Genomic DNA, 22847 nt, shown 5'->3' on the forward strand with positions numbered 1-22847 from the left:
AGTAAAGCCGGTTCCTTGATTAGTAGTAAATCACCTTCACCTGCTTTCAGATGGAGCGGCATTTACTACAAAGAGCCGTAGTTAACTGACAAGCTGAGCCAAATCGCGTTCATATCGAGGCCATATCGCCAACGATATTTAATGCGATATGGCTCAGCTTGTCAGTTAACTACGGCTCTTTGTACACAGCAAAAACTCCAGTGTTAAATTACCACACCTGGGAGTGTATATGAGTCCACACTCAAGAGTGTTAAAGTTAATGAGATATTTAAGTGATTAATTGAGTGATGATTGAGCATTATTGAAGACACCTGAAGCAGAATCACTGAAGGAGAAAACCGGAATTTCAGGTCACCATTATGGAGATGAGTGTTTGCTTTAGTTGGTCTCTTGACCCTTATGATACCAACTTTAGATTATGTTTCACTGTTGTATCTGAGTTACACCTGCCAGATGAACAATGAAAATAAATGATTTAGTGGTGTCGTTCATAATATGATATTCGTCATTTGAACTGAATGTTTGTGATTTATGCTTTTGATTACAGCATAACTGAGATTCTGCATAAACATCTAGAATTTGGGATATAATATAAAGGATTTCTTAACCGTCGTAAAAAAAAAAATCCTTCTCTCAGGCACACTCAGATATCAAGATTCAGTCAATGCATCTCAACAATGGTGGCGAGCAGATTATTCAATTAGGAGAAGTAAATTACATAGACAATTCAGATCATAATTTATTCATACCGCAATGCATGATGGGAGCCATTAATGAGTTGTGATTGGTGGCAACAAGGATTATTATTGTCACCACGGTTGAGATTCACAGGCTGATTATTGATGTCTGTGTTTCTAAATAAATGCATTTGAAAGTGATTTGATCAGAACAATTTATAATGAATGCTTTGGATTATAAGAAAAATACAATTATCATATGCTGTAGAATCACTAAACTGTTGCTATAAAGTTAAGCCAGATCATTTGAATGAGTTTCATTTTTCAGATCAGCGCATGATTATGCCAAATCATAACCAACACTATCAGATCACACTTGTCTTCATTCATTTGACTGTAATAAATCAATAACAGCAGACAAACAAAATTTAAACTTAAAGTATAAGGATCAAGAGCCCAACTAAAGCAAACACTGATCGCCATAACGGTGGCTTACAATTTTAGATTTTCTCCTTCAGTGATTCTGCTTGTTATCATCAGGTGTCTTCAATAATGCTCAATGATCACTAAATTAATCACTTAATTATCTCATTAACTTTAACACTCGTGAGTGTTAATTTAACACTCATATCTGCATCATATCCATCTGAAAGCAGGTGAAGGTGATTTACTACTAATCAAGGAACCGGCTTTACTGATTAGATGCGCATAACAATATCGTGCAATTAATCGTGCAGCCCTACTTTAGGGGTACAATGGCTTGTCACTGGGGCTGTACCCTCAAGGGTACAATATTGTACCCTTGGTATAGGGTACATATTTATACCCTTGTGATTTGTACCTTAAGAGACCAGTCTTGTACCTGTGGTGACAATTTTGTACCTTATTTAACAGTACAAAAATGGACCCTTCAAAAATGGTAAAGAATTGTCTTTGACAGGGTACAATTGTTGACTATAATGATATATATATATATTACACACACGCTGAACTAAAATCAGAAATTATTAAATTCTTTTTATTTTCACACTTTCCAACATTTCATTTTAAACTCAATGTCTAACTGTGACATATAAATTATCATCATCTGAGTAAGAGTCATTTGCCTGAAAGTCCATTTCATCTCCTTTCATCTCGACGTCGGTTACTTCTATGCCTGCTTCTGATATTTTCTGTAGGACATCCTCGGTTGAAAGCCCTGGAAGAACCATGAGTAACCGTGCTATGACTTCTTCTCAACCGATGGCCAAAAGAAGTAAAGACCGAAAACTGGACGTTCTTTTAAATTGAGATTCAAGCAGCCAATCAGGGCTGGCTCTACATACAGTCTCAGAAAGTAAAGTACATAATTGTACCTTTAGGGGTACAATGGCTTGTCACTGGGGCTGTACCCTCAAGGGTACAATATTGTACCTTAACCTTTAAAATAAACAGTACATATATGTACCTTTTAATGCTTTTTGACCCTCAAAAAGGTACATTTATGTACCTTGAGATCCAACCACAAAAACTCAAGTGTTAATTGAACTCTCCTGGGAGTTTATATGACTCCAGACTCAAGAGTGTTAAAGTGTTAAAATATGAGTGTTCAATTAACACTCAAGAGTGTTAAAGTTAATGATCTAATTAAGTGATTCATTGAGGGATGATTTACCATTATTGAAGACACCTGATGTTACCATCAGAATCACTGAAGGAGAAAATATAATTTTTAAGACACCGTTATGGTGATCAGTGTGTGCTTTAGTTGGGTTCTTGACCCTCAATTCATGCCGGATGAACAAAGAGAAAAGGTGATCTAGTCGTGTTGATTATGCTTTGAAATAATGATAATTTACTTGAACCTAGGGGTGTGCCATATCATACCGTCCACGATAATACCGGTATACATTTTTACATGATAAAAAAGTGTCATATCGCGATATCAATGATATAGCGACGCGATGACGTATGGCGCATTTACGTTCCCTAGCATGCACAACAACAACACCTGTCTGAGCGCAAGAGCAGCCTGTCAGCCTCCGATGACGATTTAGCAATTTCACAAACAGCTTGAGTGTTCAGCGGGGCTGCCGACGCGCGTCTTCTCTCGCGCGCGTTTAGGAGTCGGGACATGACTGAATGGTCTCTTGCACAATCAGGCCATCAGTGCATCGTAACTAAAGTTTATAATTTTCAAGTCTTCTTAATTCTTATCAGTTTAAACATTCAAGCGGTTTTAAACTATCCAGTAAGCTACTCGCGCACTCTCTGAGAGAGTTGCACTGCGTGCATACATAGAGTAGCCTACAGCTCGCGAGAAACGAAAGTTATTTTTCGTGGATTATATCGCTTTAATGGGGGGAAAAACGCAAAATTGTGTAAAACTTCCGGTCTTGGTAAGTATACTCATAAACACAGTCGGTTATGTATAAAAAGCATGTGACAGTGTGACAGACAGTATAATGAAAACAGCAATGGATCCGTGCACTAGCTGTAAAAGTGACAGCAGCCATAGGCTATGCGTCTGTCATTAATGTTGTCGTCAAAACAACAAAAGATAGCTTTAATTGTAATGAATGAGAATTATTAGCCTATGTATTTAATTTAATCAGGAAACAGAACTAAAAGACTGTGTTATTTTACATGTGATTACTTTATTATGTTTCTGTAGTATTTCTGAATACTGGTGTTAGACCTACACACATTTAACATTTAATTCAAAGATTGAAATCAAGCTTCCTTGTGTTGTGTAAACTCTTAACAACAAAATTACCACATTGTAAAAATGCAATGAGTGAGCAAACATTTAGGCGAGATAAACATAATAAGAAAATTTTCAACAACAACAAAAAAAATGTCTATATCGTCATAAATATCATTATCGCAAATATTCTTGAAATATCATGATAGAATTTTGAGGCTATATTGCCCACCCCTACTTGAATCATTAAACTCATTTGGAATCTAATCTCAGACTTAAATGTATATTGTTGATTTTAGCAGCCTGTGATTCTACAGCAAATGATTTCCAGCATTTTCAATATAAACCAAAATATTTCTTGAAAGTTGTTCTGATCAATATACTTTTTAGAAAATTATTTTATGTAGACACACTGACATCAATAATCAGCCTGTGAATTTCAACAATGGTGACAATAATAAAGCATGTTGCAGGGCATTCTGGGTGCTACCAATCAAAACTGGCTCCCATGGCTCCCATCATGCATTGCGGTATGAATAAATTATGATCCGAATTGTTTTACTAATGTCCTTTCCCTAATTGAATACTCTGTTTGTCACCATTGTTGAGATTCATACACTGATTCTTGATGTCTGTGTGTGCCTAAAAGAAAGATTTGTTTTATTAGAAAAACTCTTAAGAAATCCTTACGATTACAAATTTCTGGATTTTAGTCTGTAGAATCACAGGCTGCTGTAATCAACAATATACATTTAAGTCAGCAATTAGACTTTAAATGAGTTCAGGTTAAATTATGATTATGTCAAAACATAACCAACACCACCTGCTCAACTTTTCGCTTTGTTCATCTGGCAGTTTTAACTCAGATACAACAGAGAAACATAATCTAATATTAACAGTTTAAGGGTCAAGAGCCCAACTAAAGCAAACACTGACCACCATAACGGTGTCTTCATTTTTTTAATTTTCTCCTTCAGTAATTCTGTTTGTTAACATCAGGTGTCTTCAATAATGGTCAATCATCACTCAATGAATCACTTAATGAGCTCATTAACTTTAACAGTCTTGATTGTTAATTTAACATTCATATTTGAACACTTTAACACTCTTGAGTCTGGAGCCAAATAGACTCCCAGGAGAGTTCATTTAACACTGGAGTTATTGCTGTGTTATTATGATTTAATCTCAGTAAATTGACTTACAAAACTTTTATTTCCTTTATTTCAAGGCTACTTAAATATAGTGATAAGTTAAAATCTACCTTAAATTATTAAGGTATCCTTAAAACCTTTAAAAAAAAAAAGTAATTTTTACAAAAAAAAATTTACTTGGCAGAGGCTGTCTTTTGATATTGTACCTTAACCTTTAAAAGAAACGGTATATATATGTACCTTTTAATGCTTGGGGACATGTATGTACCTTTTTGACCCTCAAAAAGGTACATATATGTACCTTGGGGGACAGAAATGGACTCCTACTGTACCCCTATTTCTGACAGTGTAATACATTCCATAATTGTTTCACTGGCATACAAAATGGTGTCCAAACAGCATTAAACAGCGTTAGAAATGCGTTCTACACATAGACTGTAAAAAAAATGGACAAAGCGTCTTTGACATCACCCATAGACTTTCTGAATAACGGTTTTGAGGCAGTTTATGGGGGGTATGGGTGGCGCCATCTTTGAAAATTTGGGAAATCCTAACCCCGCCCACCCTCTGGCCAATCCATATATGAGTAAAAGGGCGGGCTTTGTGTGAGACTGAGCTGGCCAGTGGACGCGCCTCTTCAGCCAAGCAGCGGCAGCCTCAGCTAAGTTGTGTTCACACCGAACGCAAATTTAATTATTTGCGCGAATAGATTACATACAAAGTCAATGCAAAGACGCGAACAGCCGCATTATTCGCGCCGGGCGTCGCCAATGACGTGAATTGGGCGACGCATTTGCCGTGAAGGTCTTCCTCGCATGTTGAAAAATTTGAACTCGAGCGAATGTTCAAGCGTATAACTAGACGCGATAGACGCGTATTTGACGCTCTATTCGCGTTCGGTGTGAACACACCATAACGTTATAAGATCGACTGGCAGACTAGGCTACTTTTTACAGTCTATGGCTACTACATTCACTGCAAAGCTGCTGAAGAGTACCAGGGGGCGGACTGGGACCAAAAAGTGGCCATGGACTTTCTGGCCCACAGCAGCCCACCACATCCCAAATCATAACACATTGGCCCATTAATGTGCAGAATATTTTTTAACACCACTTATAGCATAAAAATATAACACAATACAAAAATAAATGCTATTTAAACATTTATTTTAAGTAACACAACATATATTAGGTCATATTTGCAAAACCAAAGGGAAACAGACAGAAGAACATTAAGACACACAACATTATTAATATAAAACTATCAAGACAGCATATCAGCTAGTCAGGGGGAGCTATAGCCATCAGAGCCTGTTGAACTGCTACTCTTCGCGCCAAATGTATAATCTGTTAATTTGAAGCATTTCACAGCATCTACCTCTAATGCTTTTTTTAACCGTTGGCTGAAGTTGGTCCTCGTCAGCTTTTTTTCGGCCGATTCGAAATGTCGGTGAAAGAGGGAACTCTGATTGGCTGTTCAGCATAGTGAACGAGTCAGTGCACTGCACGAGAATAATAACAAAACAGCAAGCAAAGAAGTCAAAACAGCACAGATAGAAGGCTGTTCTAATGTTACGTCATATTACCTGAGTGTTCCTTGGCGAATATTTAAATATTAACATGAGAGGAGTGGAATAAAGAAAGTGTTTAGCAGGATTGATATTCAGAATGGTAAGCACGCACTGCTTTGTTTACGGTGTGTATCTGCAGCCGCCAGCCGGCGGCGTCGGTTTCTCTTTTTGAATGACGAATATAGATGAATTTATCTGCAGAAATAGACAGTTGTCTCATTTACACCCAGGCGCAGAACGCGCATTCTAGCTAACAGTAGGCTGTAGTTCTCTCGGTGTGTTCAAGTGCGGCTTTTTTCCCGCGACACAGGCGATGCGAGGCGACTACACAGTCGGCTTTCATCTGCGCTAGTTCATCGGCGTTGGCTTGCTGTGTTTCCAGGACGTGAAAGAGGGCATGTTTCAAGATACGCAATGGAGTAGACCAAACTTAACAGGGAGGGAGGGCAATACACTCACATGCATGCACACGAAACGCACTCCTTGTCGGCCGCGCCCGCGCGATCGATTCCCTCATCCATTTGTTTAGAAAAGAAATGTAATATTATGATTTCCGTCATTTTTTATATATAGGTAGGCTATATTTGTTTTATATGTGTACCGGGCCGGCCCACATTGGCCAGCGGCCCACCGGGAAAAGTCCCGGTGCTCCAGATGGTCAGTCTGCCCCTGAAGAGTACAACCCAAAATATATTAACACTCCAATGTGGGACATATCAGTCTATTCTTATGTTACATTTATTCATTTGGCAGACGCATTTACAGTGTTTCAAACGTCAGTTATAACCAAAGGTAAAGTAACTCGGACGCTAACTTATCTGAGGCGATTTAATGCTAACTGTTGCAGTGCCACTGCCCACAAACATTGATGCTAAATAGTGCTAACTACGTGAAATAGTAGTGGAATGTCACTTACCGGAAAAAAAATGGAGCTAAGTACTCCTACAGTGTCGGTTAGTGCAGTTTATAGAAGAGCAACCCATTTTATGTACGATATTTCAATACAAATGTTCAGAAAGGATACAGAGGTGGTATGATGTGTTGTCAGATCATGGCCGAGACGTCAAATTTCAGGAATTCCACTCGGCGCAGCCCGTTATCAGCTGTCAATCAAAGTTAACCACGCCCTTATTTGTCATACATTTTTTTTATCTAAATACGATCTAAACTAACGAGTTAGAAAAAAAATTCACCCCCCTCACAGTTGTCAGGCACTCGGAACCTATTGAAAAATACAATAAAAGTCCATGGGACCAACCTGTAAAAACTTGAATTTATGCTGTGAAAACTGACATTTAACATGGAGTCTATGGACATTTGCTCCCATTTGGGACCTGCCCCTAGATGATTTTCGATGTATTGCAGTTTTTCGCACTTCCGAGTAGGCTTCATTTTTCAGATTAGAATTTTGCCGCTTGGTTCTACAGCTTTCAACAAAAATAAGACTTCCCCCGTCTCTCCCTCACGAACCACACAGGTGAACAGATGATACGCTCTTATTTCCTCCGCCACCACCAGGTGCCTTAATTACCGTAAGTGATCAAAAAATGTGTTCAGAATAATAGAACCATACTTGGCTCTTACAATTACAGTTGGAGTCTCAGAAAAACTAAACAAATAGTATAGAATAGAAAAGGTAAGTGCTAGTATTATTTGGCAGTGGCGGAGCCAGAGGGCTAGTTGGGGTGGCAATTGCCACCCCAGACGAAGTCCTTGCCACCCCTGTTGCCACCCCGCTGAAAACATTACACTGTTGGATTTTTACGAACATTTCCCAAATCGCAATGCATCCTTACGCAGCACGCACAAGCGTGCAGCGCGTGCTGTTGCTGCTACACTTTTCATTGGTTAAGCTGACACGCAGCTCCTCCTTCGTGCTCCAAACGGCTCCAAAACAAAACATAACGCGGCAGCACACACATGATCGACGAAGAGCGTTTTGCTGGTATGTACGGATTTTATTGGTATTAAATTAAACGAAGTACTGTTTTAACGGGAAGTAGGCAAGGCAAGGCAAGGCAAGGCAAGTTTATTTATATAGCACATTTCATACACAATGGTAATTCAAAGTGCTTTACATAGAAGAAATTAAAATAATCAAAAGAAATCAGAATAATTAAAACAGTTTAGAATAAAAGATAAAATACAGAAAGGAGTAAGGGAGACGTTGCACTTATAAGCATTAATACTTAAATGAGCATTACTAGTCTCGTGAAACTGACTGACTCTCACGCCTGCGTGAAGATGCTTAAAACATGTCGTTAGCAAATGTTCAGCAACAATCACAAACATTAGGTAGGCTTATTCATATTGGCACGTGTAATGCAGCATATTGAACTAATCTTAATAAAACCACCGTGGAGATAGTAGATGTGACTGTAAAGATGTACAGAAGTACTGAAGTAAGTTTGTGTAGACATACAATTTATTAGCACTTAACATAACACAGTGTTTCCCCTACCATTATATAAGGGGGCGCCCCGTATTAACATATAAGTAATATGTTATTTATCTTATTTCCACGATGGCATGTCTTTTCTGTCTGTGTTTGCGCGTTAACAATTATCCCAATGAGTGCGCACACGCGCACACTCACACACAAACAAACACTTGTGCGAGCGCGGGCGGTAATGCACTCACTCTGTGTGTGTGCGCGTTGCGGGAGAATAAAACGATTCGCGGGACTCCCGCAAACTAGAAATATCTATGAATAAAACATATAAAAACTAATAGATTTTTATTCATATGTTGCAGAAAAGCATCAAGAACAACTAAAACAAAATAGAATCGATTTACAGGCCAGAGTTTCTTTTTATAACATGTTTGCAGCGTTGAGCGATGTAGCCAATCACAGTCATATGTGTTGATTTCTTGAACGCAATGGCCAATCACAAGCATTTAAGATAGAATCCCCTCACCCCTCAAAACGGACTTTTTTTCAGAGCTGAATTCTGTATGCTGGCAAATCCTCTAATTATAACAAACAAAGTGTATATATTATGAAAGATTAATTGTGCAGTCAGCTTTATTGATAATAACATGTGTGAGATCGCGATGAACTGATGTCAGCTTTTTAGGAATTATTAAGGGAGCGCACTCTGCGCGCAGTCATGCCAAACCATGCACGCAGTATCTGCTTGCTTTTATGTTATAACACAAACGGTGGTTTGTGTGTTAATGCTTTAATAATTGTATTATAATTTTAAATAATTTATCAAATGCAGTTAATATATTCACTGCAGCCATTAAAAGAAACAAATGAACACCATGACTCCTTTAAGTGTTTGTGTCTGTCAATTGTCCCCAACCAACCAACCCAAACAACCTATAGCTGCTATACAATTTTTGGAAAATAATTAATTTTTAGTGTAATTGAACACTTTGTATATTGACCCCTCCAAATAATACCTCGCCACCCCTTTGCCACCCCTGTTTTAAAAGTCTAGCTCCGCCACTGTTATTTGGTCAGGTTCTGACGAAAAAGATGTGTCTCAGCTGCTCGAATTGAGATAGGCAGGTCATTGCACCAGCTTGGAACAGTCCAGGAAAAGGTCCCTCTTTGGGATGGCACCACGAGCCGTCGTTCATTTTTAAAATGCAAGCTTCTGGAGGACCCATAAGTCTGAACTTGTCACGGGTCAGGGTGTGTCATCGGTCCCTCTCTGTTGTTTGTTTTGGTCCTGTCATTTCTGCAGCTTGTGACGGTGGCAATTAGCACAATCACGAGCTGATCTTCCCCACCTGTCACTCGTTTCCTCTACCCTTTATATACCCAGCTGTGTCTACCAGTGTTTGTCAGTGGATTGTTTTATGTCGCGTATGCGTTTCTTGTCTGTGTGTGTTCGCGATTCTACTTACCAGTAATCTGTGATTCAGGAAGCCAGTTTATGAGAATGACCTTCTTATGAGAGCATGACCACGTCAGCATGTTGATCGTCTCCCCTTTCTCATAAAGGCTTGATCCGCTCTGCGTGGCGACGAGCTGCCGGCTGACAGCGCGGGTTGCCACGACAACCAAGTGCGCGTCGTTTGGCGCTCAAGGTGCACGGTCGAAACTCAGTGCCTCAAATGAGGTGGAGTCCCCTCACCTATGTCCCAAGCTAGTTCCTCTTCTGGTGCACCAGAAAAGGGCTACTTCGGCGAATAGCCAGGGTGACCTGAGGATTACAGTTAGGGCTTCCTCATTACATGCTTGTGCTGCGAGGCAGAGCAGCTGTTGCAAATTATCGCATGCCAATGTGCATTGGCTTGTTTAGTTTACGCTCGAAGTGGATTGGTCTCTCAAAGCGATCCCCATTCTGTCAGATCATCTCTGACGTACGTCTCTGTTCCCGGAAACGGGGGTTACCATAAGTAACGAGACTATTTATGTTCTTCTTGGAATGTTACAAACTTGAATGTTGAATTGTTAATCAAAATTAAGTTGAAAGAACATTTGAGGAAAATCATGCCTTTTAAAACACGTTCCTCTAACGTCAAGAAAACTGGACATGCAAACTCCACACAAAAAGGACTGTTGGCTCAGCCAGGGCTCGAACCGTAGACCTTCTTGCTGTGAGGCAACAGTGCTGCTACACACTGAGACAGTTTCTTATTTGTCATGTTTTTCATTTCTTCGTTTAATGTAGCCATTCACATTCAGAGTCAATTGCACAATTTCACCACTAAATAAACAAGCAAGTTAAATATTTTATTTCATAAATGTATTCATTTATTTCGGTTTCATTTCCCAGCGGGCACCCTGACATCAATGTAACATCAATATGACATCAAACAATATGTCAAAATGACGTCACGAAATAGGTCAAAAATGAAAGTCATATTGACGTCAAAGTGTCGATGTTGTCAATTTGATGTCAAGATTTTGACCTCTGCTGATGTGATTAATTGAGTGATGATTGGCCACTATTGAAGACACCTGATGTTAACAAGCAGAATCGCTGAAGGAGAAAATAAAATGTTTAAGCCACCATTTTGGGGATCAGTGTTTGCTTTATTTGTTTTCTTCTTGACCCCTAAACTGTTAATACTTCAATTTTGTTTGGCTGAATGTCACTGCCAGATGAACTTTGAGAAAAAATGATCAGATGGTGTTGGTTATGTTTTGACATAATCATCACCTGACTTAAATCACTAAAGTCATTTAGAGTGTCTTTACCATGTTAATAACAGCAAAACTGTGATTCTATTGCAAACAATTATCAGCATTTTCATTATAATTCAAAATATTTCTCAAAAGCTGTTCTGATCAGAAGACTTTGAAAATTTATTTTATTAAGACACACTGACTCAATAATCAGCCTGTGAATCTCAACAATGGTGACAGTAATAAGTTGCAGTGCATTCTGGGTGCCACCAATCAAAACTCATTTATGGCTCCCATCATGCATTGAGGTATGAATAAATTATGATCTGATTTATTTTAGTAATTTCCATTTCCTAATTGAATACTCTGTTTGTCACCATTGTTGAGATTCATACACTGATTCTAGATGTCTGTGTGCCTAAAATGCATATTTGTTTTATCATAACAAGTTTAAGGAAATCCTTTGGATTAAATTAAAAATTCAGGATCATATGCTGTAGAATACAGTGATGCTGTAATTACCAATTTAAATCGAAGTCAGATCTTCGGCTCTAAATGAGTTCAGTGATTCAGGTTAAATGATGATTATGTTAAAATATAACCAACATAATCAGATCACCTTTACTCTTTGTTCATCTGGCTGTTCACCACTCAGTTTCAGCAGCCAAACAAACTCTAAAGTTAGAATCTTTAGGGTGAAGACCCCAACTAAGACAACATTGATCACCAAAATGGTGACTTAAAATTGTGAATTTTCTTCTTCAGTGATTCTGCTTGTTAACATCAGGTGTCTTCAATAGTGGTCAATCATCACTCAATTAATCACATCAGCAGAGGTCAAAATCTTGACATCAAATTGACATCGACACTTTGACGTCAATATGACTTTCATTTTTGACCTATTTCGTGACGTCATTTTGACATAATGTTTGATGTCATATTGATGCTAAATTGACATCATATGCCCACGGGGTTGGAACTATTTTGTTGGGGAAACAAACATAATGAGAAATCCACTTTTTAGACTAATGAATTTTCATGACTTTTCACTTAAATCCTAATTATCTTGTCCAACCATTATAAACTTTCATTAAATGGTACTAAAATCATTTATATATAATCATCAAAATATATAAATAGGAATTTTCAAAGTTTATTCTGAAACTCAATTTTTGTAAGTGATTTCACAGAGACTTGTGAGTGCTGCTGTAGTGGAGGATATCAGTCATGTGATCAGCTAACATTCATGTGATCAGCTACAGCTCAATCACCGATCAACAGCACTCTTAAGTGCACACTGCGATTTATCATAGGCCTTTACGATCGTTGCTTGTCAGAATGTACGGCAGTCAAGAAGCGCCTTTATTTACATCATCAATCACTGATACGTTTGGTTTTGGCATTACACGCGGGATTGAAATGGTGGCTACAAAGAAATCTCCAACGTTAATTTTGGTCATGGCTTGTCTTAAAAAGCGAAGACAATGTGGCGGTTGTCGTAGGAGAATTCACACTGCAGGACTGTTAGTCAAATCTTCTGACACTGACAGAATTTCGTCTTAATTGGCTGTCGGTGAACATGACGAACTAACGATCAAAGACTTCAGATTTTAGCCTAAGATCAGAGGAATTTGCAAAATTTGTCTCAGACGGCCAAATCGTGGCCAAAATCGCACCGGGCACTCGCAACACTCGCAAAGTGTGCACTGGGCTTTACTCATGTGATATGGATTAAATACTGCAAACCTGATGACTGTAAAAGACGAAAGCAACTCGATCCTGACTTGGAGGTGTAACTTTTACTGACTATTGACCGGTAAGATCCTCAGAGATTCAGGACACCAGAAGACTGGAAAGACAACGTCAGTGAAGGTGGTTGTGAATGTGTGCAGATGTGTGTTAGTTACAGGATCAGAGAATGACACCGTTCCTCTGTCATAGTCCAGATCAACTCTCACACGCTCAAGAGCCTGTTCAACAGGAAAACCAAATCCTATCAGTCCATATGGATCATACCGCACACTCCAGACATCAGTGTTAAAGCAATCCCATCCCTTCCTCTGGTTTGATGCTGTAGTTACTCCAAGTCTCCAGCATCGACTCTCTTTAACCTCCACATCCCAGCTGTGTGTTCCTGAGTTAAAACCCTCTGAACCCAGAACACAAAGAAAGTCAAATCTCTCTGGATTATCAGGAAGCGGCTGTTCATCCCAGATTTCTCTCACACTGGTTAGATCATCAGACAGGACAAGACGTGGATGAGCCGTGTTTGGATCCAGAATCACAGGAGCTGATGAGACACAATCAACAGATTAATTCATTAATTTAAACCTTAATTTAACCAGGATTAAAAACTCCTTGAGATTAAAAATCTCTTTTACAAGAGTGTCCTGGCAAGTGGCAGCAACGCTCGTACAAATAGTTACAGAAACTTTTATAACTTTTATGCAGATGCTTTTATTCTGATGTTCATATAATGATCAAGAGTGAACCGAACACATTGTTATGAATTATGACACCCGTCCTAATGACCAAACACATCAGACATTTTCCTCTGATCACTGTCAGTGATTCTGCTCGTTAACAGGCTTATTAAGGCATATTTAATATACACAGACTTTGTGGCTCAGATAAGGTCCAATTCTGGTTTATTTCTTTGCTCTTGGCTGACATGTGGCATTGCTATGGCTTGCTTGTGGCCCAGATCTGGCAAACAGGAGCGGTCCGCCCAAGGGCCGCCATTCCACGCTGCATGTTAGCCAGACCAGTATTCCACAAGTGCCTGATGTGGGCCGGATCTGGGCCGAAACAATGTTGCTATGTGGGTTACTATAAATTAAAATAATTTAGTACTTGTTTCATGAAAAACACATGCATGATTTCCAGTGTGTAACAGCACAGATCTTCTCCAGACTCACTGTTTTGGACGATGTCGTGCATCTTCTTCCAGACTCTGAACGGCAGGTTGCCCAAGTATCGTGGCACATGAATCAAAGCTCCAGAAGCCATCTGTGGATCCGGCTGTGAGATCTGGACTCTGGAGGAACATTCAGGAGTCAGAACTGCAGTGGATCAGAACCAGAGAGACCAGAGACACCAGCAGATCACTCACCTTTCCATTGAGACTGGAAACTCCTGCAGAACAAACACACCAAACTCAATCAACCATCAATCAATAATCAATCAATCAATCAATCAATCATCAATCAATGATGTGAAATCAGACCTTCAGAAAGCAGACGTCATTGGCTTTCATCATCTCCTCCATGTCTTTGATTGTGTGTGAAAGATCTGAGATGTGTGTGTTCATTTCCTCCAGCTTCTTCATCATCATCTGCTTCTTCTGCTCCTCTTCCTCCCTCAGTGCAGTGATTGTAGCTTTTTCTTCATCTCTGAGAAACTTATGAAGCTTCTCAAACTGCTGTTTAATCTGATGCGTTGTGTGCTCAGCTTGAGACTGAAATCACACACCACATTCACTTCAATCTTCTCAAAGAACAATGGTGAAATGTGGGTTAGTTAAAAGTGCTGTATGTAACTTTTTCATTCTACTAAAGAATAAAAATACCATCATATGTTTGCATATATTGAGGAAACATGATATGTTCATGTGGAAGAAATGTAATATGTTCTATATGTTTGCATAACCTTTAAAGCATAGAATCTTAGAAAATATGACTGGACAGTGAGAAATGTGTGACTAATGTATGACTGAGACAAATGGCCTTTACTCAAGGGTAGTAGGATGCAACAATGTGTTAGTTATGGGCCATGTTGTTCATTTAGTCAATATGATAACATAGAGGAAGTAACAACTATAGAAAAAGGAGGATGCAACAATGGTACATGTTGTTCATTAAGTCACTCTGGTGATATAGAGGGAGTCAACTATAAAGAAGGAACGATGCCCTCCTGTAAATTGTCACACTCTGCAGCCATTCTGTATGACTGTGGACCTTTTCTTGCAAGAAAATAAATAACCTTTAAAGACAAATGGTACATGTTTGTCTCTTATTCAGTGATGTAAAATTTTTTGCCACCACATTCACATACTCGTTCCTCTGAAAAACATTTCTACAGCCAGTCATTTTACTTTGAAATGTGCGTTTCCAGGCTGGAATGTTTAATGTTTTGGTCTGTGATACTGCATGTTGCCATTTTGCCAATTTTCATTGTCCATTGCGCTCATTCCTGTTGCATTTGCTCAAACTGGCAATCCATGTGAGTGCCGTCCAGTCTGAGGAGCAAGTGGCGGTAGAAACAACGTTCTCCAATATTTGGAATTGGACTGCAGTACCTATTTCATCATTCTTACAGACTGCATCTATAACTACAACTTTAACTTTCTGAAGCGGTGATGTTCTGTATCTAGAACATCATAAGAACATAAGAACGTTCTCCAAATATTCAGTGTTGGTTCTGGGAACGTGAAAAATGTCCAGTTTTCTTGATGTTAGAGGAACGTGTTTTAAAAGGTATAATGTTCCTCAAAAACTTTAAACATCATTTTCAATTAAAAATTCAACAAGATAGTAACGTTGATTTCTAACAATCCAAGAACATAAAAATGTCCAGTTTCCTGAATGTTACTAAACAGCAAAAACTCAAGAGAATTAAAGACTCAAGAGTGTTAAAGTGTTAAAATATGAGTGTTAAATTAACACTGAAGAGTGTTAAAGTTAATGTGCTATTTAAGTGATTGATTGAGTGATGATTGAGCATTATTGAAGACACCTGATGTTAACAAGCAGAATCACTGAAGGAGAAAAATAAAATCACATTTTATCACAGTGTTTGTTTTAGTTGGTCAGTTGACCTTTAAATGTTTAACTTTAGATTTTGTTTGGCTGCTGTACATGAGTTATAACAGCCAGATGAACAAAGAGAAAAGGTGATCTGATGGTGTTGGTTATGTTTTAACATAATCATTATTTCACAATCATTTGACCTGAATCACTGAACTATAGTAGTCCTAATCTCTGATTTGAATGTATATTGATCATTACAGCATCAAAGTGATTCAACATTATAAATTCCAGATTGTTCAAAAGAATCTAAAAGATTTCTTAAAAGTTGTTCTGATAAAAGAAAAAATCCTTCTTTCAGGCACACACCGACTTACAGAATCAGTGTATGAATCTCAACAATGGTGACAAAAAGATTATTCAATTAGGAAAGGAAATTACTAAGACAATTCAAATCATAATTTATTCATACCGCAATGCATGATGGGAGCCATGAATGAGTTTTGATTGGTGGCACCCAGAATGCACTGCAACATGCTTTATTATTGTCACCATTGTTGAGAATCACAGGCTGATTCTTGATGTCTGTGTGTCCAAACAAAAATCAATTTTAAACAACTTTTGATCAGAACAACTTTTAAGAAAACTTTTGGTTTATATTGAAAAATCTGGATATTATGCTGTCAAATCACTTCGATGCTGTACTGACCAATATACATTTAAGTCAGAGATTAGGACTAAGTGAATTCAGTGATTCAGGTCAAGTGATTGTGAAATAATGATTATGTTAAAACATAACAAATACTACTAAATCACATTTTCTCTTTGTTCATCTGACTGTAATTATTCAGGTACACCAGACAAACAAAATCTAAAGTTAAACATGTAAAGGTCAACTGCCCAAGTAAAGCAAACACTGATCTCCATAATGGTGACGAAAATGTGATTTTTCTCCTTCAGTGATTCTGCTTGTTAACATCAGGTGTCTTCAATAATGCTCACATTAACTTTAACACTCTTCAGTGTTAATATAACACTCATATTTTAACACTTTAACACTCTTGAGTCTTTAACATTCTTGAGTTTTTGCTGTTTAGTAACATTCAGGAAACTGGACATTTTTATGTTCTTGGAATGTTAGAAATCAGCGTTATACTATCATGTTGAATTTTTAATCGAAAATTACGTTTAAAGAACTTTTGAGGAACATTATACCTTTTAAATCACGTTCCTTTAACGTCAAGAAAACTGGACATTTTTCACATTCCCAGAACCAACACTGAATATTTGGAGAACGTTCTTTAAGAAAAATGTAAGAAGATACAGTATATTCATGTGCAATATAATTTGAAAGTATAGCAACTGAAGTTTTAGAACTCTGCAAATATGTCTGAATGAAAATGCATATTTTCTACATTAAACAGACACAGACATTAGATATATTATTGGTCAATGGAAGAGAGTAGGATCAGTTTCCTTATTAGGTCAACATATGATGTTCTCCCATCACCGCAGAACCTAAACCTCTGGGTAGGAGAGGATCCATCTTGTCCTTTGTGTTCATCACCTGCCACATTAAGGCACATTTTGACAGGATGTAAGGTGGCTCTTAGCCAGGGTCGGTTTACTTGGCGCCATGACCAAGTATTGCGATGTTTGGCTTTAGCATTGGAAGGCAAGCGTAGTATGACCAATAAATTGCCGCCTGTTCTAGCAAAACATTACACGCAGAAGACAATATTCCTCCGCCCAGGCGAGCAACCACCAAGAAAATGTGCTAACACCAATTCTCGCCCAGGACAACTGGAAGCTGCTAGGGACTGGAAGATGCTGGTTGATCTTGATCAACGGCTTATTTTTCCACCTGAGATAGCCACCACTAACCTACGACCAGATATTGTTTTGTGGTCTGGATCAGCACGCATTGTTCAACTAATAGAGTTAACAGTGCCATGGGAGGATGCGGTAGATGAGGCATATGAGAGGAAGAAACTGCGGTATGCTCATCTGGCCACTGAAGCAGAACAGCAAGGATGGAGAGTCCAGGTTTATCCAGTGGAAGTGGGTTGTCGAGGTTTTGTGGCACACTCTACAACCCGGTTCCTCAGAGACGTCGGATTCAGTGGCCAAGAGTTGCGTCGTACAGTAAAGAACTTATCTGAAGCAGCAGAAAGGAGCAGCAACTGGCTGTGTTTGAGACGGAAAGATTCTAGCTGGCTGTGTACAGGCCGCCATGCTACGGTTTCGTAGAATTCTTGAAAACTTGAAAGGTCTGTTGGTTTATTTGTATAGGTTGTATAGTATTTACAGTCATTACGTTCCTGTGTATATTGCGTGAATGACGGGTGGTTGGGCAGATATTGTGTTTTGCAGTAGGTGGTATGCCATACGGAACCGTTGCCACTGAAACTGCATATTAACGCATCAGTGGGGCTCGACAGCCTTAGTCAAACGGGTTGGCGCGTATGGTTGGGTTGCGGAGAGATTGTGAGATTGTGGTTAGGTCTCAGCAGCAACTGTTGGTTTATTTGTATAGGTTGTATAGTATTTACAGTCATTACGTTCCTGTGTATATTGCGTGAATGACGGGTGGTTGGGCAGATATTGTGTTTTGTGGTAGGTGGTATGCCATACGGAACCGTTGCCACTGAAACTGCATATTAACGCACCAGTGGGGCTCGATAGCCTTAGTCAAACGGGTTGGCGCGTATGGTTGGGTTGCGGAGAGATTGTGAGATTGTGGTTAGGTCTCAGCAGCAAGAGGGAAGTAGAGGTCAGTAAGCTGGGCTGAGTTGAGTGGGGGACGGAGGGGGGTGACTCTGGGACGCCAGAGTCACTGTCGAGCCCTCTTGAGGTGTCGTGGGCTAGTCGACGAAACACTGAGGACGGAAGGTGCCCACTTGAAGACCCTAGAGATGTTCCCTATTCCGCTCAATCCAGAGGGTTGTTATGGGGGGACCGCACTGTGGTTGCAGCCGTTGTGTGTGCTGACGCGCAATACACTGTATTAACACCAGACAGAAGATTCACGTCACCAGATGGAAAGAAGCGTAAATGGATGGAGAAGCATAGGTTACTGTAAAGCTACGTCTTAGTTTGTGATTATCTTGGCGAAAGCCGAGTACAAATCAGCATGAAGTTTTAACATCTACTCTCGTGTAATGGAAATCATTATTGGCCAATCAGTGTTTATGTGAAAAGTAAAAATAATAAGGTCTGAGATAAAAAAAAACAAGCTAAATGTCATTAAAATTTTAAATATTTTGACAATAGACAAAAACAACCCTTTTTTTGCATGTTTTCCCTCAAGACGAATAATGGTTCCTCTCTGAACCCTAAAATGAGAAATGGGACACCCTACGGTCTTGTGGACTAAACTGACCCATGTAATGGGTGTTGAAAGTCCACAGACTGCATGTTCACATGAAGTGTGCTATTTAGGACAGGGCCAACGTCAGCAACTGTTGCGCTAACAGTTTGTTTGTCTCATGAATATTAATCACATTCATAGGCATAATTTTCGGGTGGGACATGTCCCCACCACTTTGTGCCAGGGTCGATATTGTCCCCACCACTTTTTGAAACATCTTGCGCCACGGATGTAACAACATCTCCAGTTAACTAGCAGAGCATTCATTTCGTTTGTTTGTTAAATAAGAGTGTTTCTTCACCGTTGAAATGTGTTGTTTTTTAAATCTGTAGCTGAGCTCTTTGCCACTGCTATCAGTGGTGCGGATACAGCTGTTCTCTTGTGGCTCGCACAGTCTTCACACTTCACACACGCTTCAATCTATCACTTAATGCCGTTGTGGAGACTCTCTCTATTCGTTCCGGTGAAATCACAAAACAAAATTCACACAAACGTGTCCCTTCTTGATATACAACCACTGATAAACATATTCATTTTGTTTTCAAAAAAAAAAAAAAAACTATACGAGTGTGGATTTGAACCCAGAATCTCTGACACGCTCTGAAAAAGTTCCACTAGAACATTAAAGTACACAAGTCAATTTTGCGGATCTATGCATTTATTCACGTGAAAATTCTCGGCACTAACAATATATATTAGTAGATCTCATTAAAAGACAACGTAAAGCCAACGCACTATTGAAATTGATTTCTGGACATCCTAATGTTATTTTCTTCAAAAGATTCAACTTTCAACTTCAAATGTATTTATTTATTTTGCGCAGGGGGCAATTAGTTATTGTTCACATTACAATTATATTCTATATACCGTATATATATATATATATATATATATATATATATATATATATATACGGTATATACAATATAAGTATATATATAATTTAGCATTGTATTAGCAACCTTCAATTTGTAAATGTGTCAAAAGCATCAATCCTCACCGTCATGTATTGAACTGTTTTCTCAAACTTATTTTTAACGTTTTCCTTTTGTTTAAGCTTCTCTTGTAAGGACTTCAGTTCTGTATTTAGCCCCTCCTGGAATTTAAAGAGAAAATCTGACACCAGAAATTTCTGTAATGTGATTTTATATGCAATACATAAGCTAAACAAGTGTTTATCCTCATCTATAAATCTGTCTTACCTTGTATGATGAAACCACTTCACCGATGGGTCTGAATGTGTGGTTGTCGTGTGTCTGTGAAGTATAGCACACTAAACATGCAGGCTGTTTGTCCGCCAGACAGAAGAGTTTGAGTTTCTCGCTGTGTAAACTGCAGAGTTCCTCAGACCCTGATGAACGCCTCTCATTTCTCTCCTTCAGGAACGACTCACACAAGTTTTTTAATGCAAGATTAATTAAAGGCTCATGTCTTGACAATCTCCTGCAGAAAGGACACTGCTGAGTTTTCTTGCTTCTCCAGAACTGTTGAATACACTCTTTACAGAAACTGTGACTACATGACAGAAGAACAGGAGCCTTGAAGATTTCACGACACACGGGACAAGAAAGCTCTTCTGCAGATATATTTAGTGAAGCCATTTTCACTGGTTGAGCTCCAGCAATCTGAACTTTACTTTCACTTTTTTGAATCAAGGTTTCAAAAATTAATTACCAGAAGAATCACAAAGATCTCCTGTCTGTTTAGAAACAAACTTCTCAAAATCTTCATTGAAAGTGTTTCTATTAATTCTTCATTGATAGCTGATTCTTTTTTGCTTTTGTCAGGAGAGAAGAGAGTCAGTATGACAGAAAGTCAGGCTCTTCCTGTAAGTGTTGTAAGAGGGTGGAGTTTCTGATCTCCTTTGGGTGTATTAAAACAGGTCAGACAGGAACATCAGGGTTTCTTCAGGTTAAAGGTACACTATGTAACGTTGTAACGTTGCTAACGCTAACACTATGTAACGTAACGCATTTTGCATTTGTTTGCATTTAACATTTTTTTTTGGTTGTGCTTTGGCTCTGTGTGACTGTGTGGATGAATATGGTTCTCCTACTGTTCATAAAACATTCACTACTAGACGTAAGAGATAAAACCAGTTTAGATGGAAAGATCTCAAGCTGACGAGGTTACTGCAGCTTTACCCATTAATAGGCACAGTACTTCCTTGAAAATAAATTCCAGCGTAGTGCATATGTTAGAAAGCTACATATGCAATTTATCATCACATCACAGTGATTCTACAGCACAAGATCCAGAATTTTCTAAATAATCCAAAGAACTTTTTAAGTTGTTTTGAAAAGCGACGCCAAATGCACCCTTCGTTTCCCCGTGAAAGGAAGGATACATAAATGGACCCTTCGCGGTCTATCCTACCCGATCCTACCCCACAAGTCAGTGCACGCCGGTGACGACAGCATTTTTATTTAAAAAAATTATGGATGATTGTTCTTGTCGCCAAGCAACTGTGTCAGCTACCAATGATGAGCGGGAGTAACATTTGAACTGCACTTTTTTATATTCAATTGGGTTTTATATTCCCGTAGTACGGAGCCTGGAAAGTCTCCTGTGGGTGGAAATAACAATCCGTGGCCACGGTTGTGCAGTCCGTCCCCTCAGTTTATAAACTGTACTCACGAATTCTTAATCTGTTCCCTCGGTTTAACAAATGGTGCCCACGATGATTCAACCAGGCCACTTGTTTATGAGGGATGCTTTGCATTGTGTTTAAACTTCATTTTTTAAAATGGATAATTTCTTGAATTTTCTAAAAAACGACATTTAGGCTTGTACCTTTAAAGTCCATTTTTTGGGAGGAAAAAGCTCAGTATAATAGAATAAGCAAAAAAAGACTTCACATATAAAAAAGAAATATAACACAAACACAAGGTTAGGTTATATTATATAAAAATAAAACATTCATAAATTATTTTATGATTAACATATTACTGTCTTCAGTGAACTAATTTATAGTTATAATTATAAACACAAATAATAATAGGCCTAATAATTATATTATTATTAGTAGTAGCCTACATTTAGGCTACATATTTAGAAGCCGCTTTTATCAAAAAAAGGAACAAAGCAATTCGTGAAATGTCAGTCATAATACAGGTTAGACAATAATAATAGATTATCATAAATAAACACAAGATTTTTACCCATATCCAAGTGTTTGTGTGGAGTGTGGAGGCGCGGGCGCGGACACTTGCATTTTTCTATCAACAGTGGAAACAACTTAAAATAGGCTAGGCCTACACAGCAAAAACTCCAGTGTTAAATGAACTCTCCTGGGAGTTTATATGACTCCAGACTGAAGAGTGTTAAAGTGTTAAAATATGAGTGTTAAATGAGTGTTTCTAACAATCCAAGAACATAAAAATGTCCAGTTTCCTCAATGTTACTGAACAGCAAAAACTCAAGAGTATTAAAGACTCAAGAGTGTTAAAGTGTTAAAATATGAGTGTTAAATTAACACCCAAGAGTGTTAAAGTTAATGAGCCTATTAAGTTATTCATTGAGTGATGATTGACCATTATTGAAGACAGCTGATGTTAACAAGCAG

General features: G+C 38.5%; 1 protein-coding gene across 1 annotated transcript; it reads right to left on the reverse strand.

Annotated features, from left to right (window-relative positions):
- Positions 1-10769: 10769 nt before the first annotated feature.
- On the reverse strand, positions 10770-21121 carry LOC143711121 (E3 ubiquitin-protein ligase TRIM39-like). The gene is made up of 6 exons (XM_077202458.1): positions 20485-21121; positions 20283-20378; positions 14394-14624; positions 14280-14302; positions 14086-14204; positions 10770-13457 (listed from the first exon to the last, which is right to left on the reverse strand). The coding sequence occupies exons 1-6, from the start codon at positions 20881-20883 to the stop codon at positions 12967-12969; spliced, it is 1359 nt and encodes a 452-aa protein (XP_077058573.1). The 5' UTR covers positions 20884-21121; the 3' UTR covers positions 10770-12966.
- Positions 21122-22847: the final 1726 nt, after the last annotated feature.

The sequence above is a fragment of the Siphateles boraxobius genome, unplaced genomic scaffold, assembly GCF_051911475.1.
Source record: "Siphateles boraxobius isolate OS27281-9 unplaced genomic scaffold, OSU_SipBor_1 49, whole genome shotgun sequence".
In the NCBI taxonomy this organism is placed as follows: Eukaryota; Metazoa; Chordata; class Actinopteri; order Cypriniformes; family Leuciscidae; genus Siphateles; species Siphateles boraxobius.

Excerpts from the sequence above, each read along its gene's own strand:
- LOC143711121 (XM_077202458.1), bottom strand. The coding sequence starts at position 20,883 with ATGGCTTCACTAAATATATCTGCAGAAGAGCTTTCTTGTCCCGTGTGT. Across the intron at positions 20,379-20,484 it reads AAGTGGTTTCATCATACAAG|GAGGGGCTAAATACAGAACT; the intron begins GTAAGACAGATT and ends TTTAAATTCCAG. Across the intron at positions 13,458-14,085 it reads GCACGACATCGTCCAAAACA|CTCCTGTGATTCTGGATCCA; the intron begins GTGAGTCTGGAG and ends GTGTCTCATCAG.